Source organism: Trachymyrmex cornetzi, unplaced genomic scaffold (assembly GCF_001594075.2).
Source record: "Trachymyrmex cornetzi isolate Tcor2-1 unplaced genomic scaffold, Tcor1.1 scaffold77, whole genome shotgun sequence".
NCBI lineage: Eukaryota > Metazoa > Arthropoda > Insecta > Hymenoptera > Formicidae > Trachymyrmex > Trachymyrmex cornetzi.
Genome location: NW_017300102.1, coordinates 283,331 through 288,477, shown reverse-complemented (window position 1 = coordinate 288,477; position 5,147 = coordinate 283,331). Strand labels below are relative to the sequence as shown.

General features: G+C 31.1%; 1 protein-coding gene across 1 annotated transcript in view; it reads right to left on the bottom strand.

Annotated features, from left to right (window-relative positions):
• Nucleotides 1-5,003, bottom strand: part of LOC108768236 (uncharacterized) — a 14,370-nt gene extending 9,367 nt beyond the window's left edge. The window contains exons 1-7 of the mRNA XM_018518601.1: nt 4,800-5,003; nt 4,347-4,556; nt 3,695-3,895; nt 3,474-3,613; nt 3,152-3,406; nt 2,899-3,066; nt 2,294-2,787 (exon numbers count right to left, since the gene is read on the bottom strand). Coding sequence (XP_018374103.1) covers nt 2,294-2,787; nt 2,899-3,066; nt 3,152-3,406; nt 3,474-3,613; nt 3,695-3,895; nt 4,347-4,556; nt 4,800-4,841 — 1,510 coding nt within the window. The 5' untranslated portion in view covers nt 4,842-5,003. The remainder of the gene's footprint in view (nt 1-2,293; nt 2,788-2,898; nt 3,067-3,151; nt 3,407-3,473; nt 3,614-3,694; nt 3,896-4,346; nt 4,557-4,799) is intronic.
• Nucleotides 5,004-5,147: the final 144 nt, after the last annotated feature.

Here is a 5,147-nt window from a genome sequence, read left to right as displayed (position 1 = left end):
GCAGTGGTGTACGTCGTCCCGTGTCACGCCGCCGGAAATTGATCAAATGAGCTCAAATTTTTTTACAAACTTATTAAAAGTATTATAAATACATGTGAAAAAGATTTAAGTTGATATGTTCTTTACTTTCCCTACAAAAAATTCATCAAAAATGCCTGTTTTTTGACCCAACAAACGAGACTGGACCCTTAATTAAAACGTCTCAGCAATCCGTTTTTATTGTGTAAATTTTATAAGCTAGTGAAATCATATTAATAGTAATTTTTTTTAAATCTTGTTTTAAATTTTTTTGCTAAGAAAATTTATTATAAACGTATTAAAAATGTATTAAAAGTTTACGTAAAATTTCTTTTCAGTTAGACAGTCCCATGTTTCCGCTTCGCCTCAAAATTATAGAAAGAAATTATATCGTGTTATGCGCCTTGTATTTGTGAAAAGGAAATCGTAAATTCCGTCCGTAGAACACGTGCTAAACTTGCAATGTCCAGCCAAGTTGAGAAACTTAAAAATAAAACCAATCTATCTCGCGAGGGCGGCATATACATCTGTACTATTACGATCAAATGAACTACATTAAAGAAGAATGCGCGATTATAGAGTGAATATGCCGCCTTTTTCAAGGCAACGTTTTCTTTCATTGTTACACAGTGCGGCTAATTATTGAACACAATATGCACTATAAAAATTGATATATAAATCATTGAAGAACTTTAATACTTCATTCTCTCTCTCTCTCTCTCTCTCTCTCTCTCTCTCTCTCTCTCTCTCTCTCTCCCCCCCCTCCCTAATCTTATTGTTCCATTTTATAATTATATATGTTAAAAACATTTCAGTACTTGGTCCGTTCGTATGTCTTTTAATTAAACGAAGAACATACTTTCTTGCAATTAAACGGAGGAAGTACGTACGTTTGCAGGTTTCCGCTTATAAAAAATAGTATCGTTACAACTTCTGTAAAAAGTTTAAATATAAAATATTACTGTCGTTCAAAGTGCATCAAAGACTCAACAGAGCAACGTGTTGCATATTTATACGAAGTGGCAATTGCTTTTATACTGTTTCCACGATACACTGTCATTCGAACTGATAACATATTAAGGTTGTTGATATGAAAAGCCACAACAAATTCTCGGCGAAGATTTCTACCAAGGAATATATACCTATTCTTAAAGGTGTCGTTGACATTTTCCTTGAAAAATTACAGCATAGACCTGCTCCGTTTCAAAACTCAAGACACAAAATACACTGGAAAATCGCTGCTACGTTTTCTTCCCGAAACTGAATGCACAAATAAAGCTTCTCTAATAAGCATATACGCTGTACTGATATTTATTTTTCACGTTCATGTTATATAATGTCAATTCACTTGCGAACGATAATGTTATTTACAGTTTTAGTTTCCGAGATCTAACACTGAATTAACGCAGCAAATTTCAATTGTGCTAAAGTTGTCTTTTGACTCATTCATTATAATCTACATTTGAACTAATTTACACATTTTTTCAATAAGAAAAAAAACAAGAATCTTAAAAACGTCGTCTTTTACAAGACTTGTTTAACTAAAAGAGGATGTGATGAGATACGATAATTATGTTCGACCTATCGCGAAATCAAACAAAACGCGTGATACGTATCGGTCGCCACCGACAGATCGACTGAATCTACGAATGAACATGCTAAGCTTTGTATCAACGTCTTATCGCACTTTAAAACGAGCGAATTAAAGAAGCCTCGATTGGTAGTCTATTTGCTCAAGATTTGTGACGCATGTAATACTGTTGTACTTGTCGCATATGAGGCGTAATGACATGTCTAGCTAAATAACTTATCTACTATCCAAAAAATTCCGGAATCAAACTTTTGTCTTAAACGTCGATTTCTTCTTTTTTTCTCATGTATGTATGATCAGCAGATTATACAGTGCTAATGATGATGAATAAGTCTACAATTCCGCTAAACGTAAAACACAGTGCACAAAAGTGATTAAAAATAAACTTATTTGGATAATTGAGAACAAAAAATGCGACATTTTAATTTATCGAAAAATGATTTATCTATATCTAATGAACATGTTCCTAATAAAGTCGAAATTGATATGAGAACATATATACATATTCGAAGTATATTTTACCGAAATATAATTTATACATCATTTTTAGTTTCTATGTACATTCAATATTCATACACTAAGTATATAAGTAATTAAAAATAATTATTCATTTTAATTAATTTTTTTATATTATTTAACACACACACACACACAATTATGAACCATTTCAATTATGGAAATAACTCTTGCTACTTTTATCATTTTTAGATTTGTGGGATTTCTCTCCTCTTCGTCTTTTATTCAGTGGATTCCGAGGATCGTAAATCTCGAACCAATCATCGTCTTTCGTACTGGCATCCTTGGCAAGCACTGGTGCCTTCTCTTCACATTGCAAAACGTGTGTCAACCAAGATTCATCATCCGGATTATCATCCTCAGTATCTTTCGATGTTTTCTTATCGGAGCTCGTCATATCATCCTTCGTATGTTCTTTGGCATTTTGAAGTTTGTTCCTGAATTGCTTAAACAGTTCCATCGTGAAATCCTCACGCGTTTTACCCTTCTTAGGCAATTTTTCCTTAGCTTTTTTATATTTTTCTTGCGTCTCTATGTATTCTTTCATTACTTCAGACTTATTTTCTTTTTTTTCGGCTTGTTGCTTTTGATCTATTTCCTTCGCTTTCTTTTCATTTTGTACGCTACGCTTTAAATCGCGTATTTCTTTCCTTATTGCTTCACTGCAAATTTAATTTTAAATAATATAAATGCTTATCTCTTATTTTTTTTCTAAAGCTACAAATCTATTTCACATACATTTATAATTTATATAATAAAATAATGTCACATACGCCTTTTTCTTTCGTTCTTCATCTCGATCTTTTCCGAAATAATATTCTTCAATTTCCGCATTTTCGTTTATATTTTCATCGTTTGTTCCATCGTTCTCGATTTTCGGTTTTGATTGGGAAATCTTTTTAGAATCCTTCAATTTATTCTTGATCCTCTCTTTCATAGCTCTGTTGATATAAAATTATTATAACTATATTACAGATAATACTATAACAATTCTTTTGTTACATATTTTATTTTCAAATAACTTACTCTTTTTCTTGTTGCAAAGCAGCCAATTCTTCTGGAGTTCGTGTTTCATCATCATTCTCCCAATCGCTGCTGCGATCCTCTTTGATTTTTTTACTTGGTGGTTCAGCAGGTTCAATCACAGATTGTGAGCTTAACTTTGGATCAGATAAGCAATCGTGTGCTGATTTTCCTTTGCCACTATATTGTCTGTTTAAAATTGATGACTCTTCTTCATCTTCCTCAGCTTCTTCCCCGAATGATAGTAGCTTGAAATTCCTAGCATAGTTGCAAATATATAAAAAAGATAAACATATTATTTAAAATAACTATATATTTATCTTACTTTACACCAGTCTTCTTATTCTTCTTTTTCTCTTTGCTATCTTCCTTCTTTTCAGATACTACTCTTGAAACAATATCCAGGAATGGATTGTTTAAGACTTCCGTTTTTAAAATTTGTTGTGGATACTGAGGTCTATCATTCTGAAATTAAATATTTTTCATTACAAAATTATATATTAATCTTTTTTTTATGTAAAGATACATTATGTGTTAAATATTTACTTCATCTACAAGTGCATCTTCCAATTTAAGCATGTTGTAAATTGTTTCGCCAGTGACTTTGCCAAAGATAGTATGCTTATTTTGTAACTCAGGTGTTGCGCCAAGTGTAAAGAAAAATTGGGAACCGTTGTCATCTTTACCAGCATTGGCCATAGCAACCAATCCTCTCCGACAAAACCGTAATCTTGTATGAAATTCATCCTATTAACAGCAACATAAAAAATAAAATTGATACTCAGAAAATTATAAATTGTTAGAATAAATAAATAAATAGCTAATGATTCAAGCTAAATAACCATACTTATTTATCTAATAATACAAACAAATATATAAATATAAAAACATAAAATAATTATAGATATTTTAACTTGTAATATCAATGTGGTGACATAAACAAAAAAATCAAAATGTTAAATTATAAATGATAATATAAATGAAAATAAACAGATATATAAATAAGAATACATAACCCAGACAACACATTGAAACATAAGACGTCCTGAAGACGTCTTTTAGACGCCAAAGACATCTTATGTCTCTCTTTTGAATACTTTGTATTGTCTGGGAATATAAATAATAATTGTCAACAGTATACAAAAGCAAGAAGCATGTTAGATAACTAGCTGAAACTAGTAATATAATATAATTGTACCTTAAAGGAATGTCCATATATGCTCTCACCACCTTCTCCTGTTCCCGTTGGATCTCCACCTTGTGCTATAAAGCCTTTCAAAATTCTATGAAATATTGTACCGTTATAATAACCCTCCATGCAAAGCTGTATAAAATTTCTACAAGCCTTTGGAGCTTCTTTCGTCCATAATTCCAGATCTATATCGCCAACTGTTGTTTTCATTATCACCTATTTAGCAAAATAGGAATATAAATTGAAAATAACATGTGTTATTTATTTAATTTATATGTAACATAATAATTATAATAATAAATATAATAAATTACAAAGAGAGTTATATGTTATGTTTTCATATTAGCTAATACAACTCTTTATATATATTTGAAAAAAACTGTATGAATTATCTCTCCCTTATGACTTTTTTATTATATATATTTTTTTATATAAATATATTAAATAATTCACACTTACTTTGCCCGTAGTAGGCGGTTCTTGTATATAAATATTACTCATATTTATAACCTCGTATTACAACTGATCACGAGAAGCATAAACACAAAACCAATGGATCGACTAGGCTCGCGTTCGCAAATACTATCCGAGTGCCTCCAAGTATCATTTTATCTTCTTCTTCTTCTTATTAATTTAATTGGCCCAGGCCCTCGACAAACGAGGTGAACATGGCCATGCTTACTAATCACAGTTAAAGCCGGAATCGCTTTTCAAAAAAAACGATGCATTACCCCGGATCTACAATAGATGTTTTAAGCCTTAAGCCGTAAGAAATTGACCAATTACAGTCGAATCCGAGAAGAATAA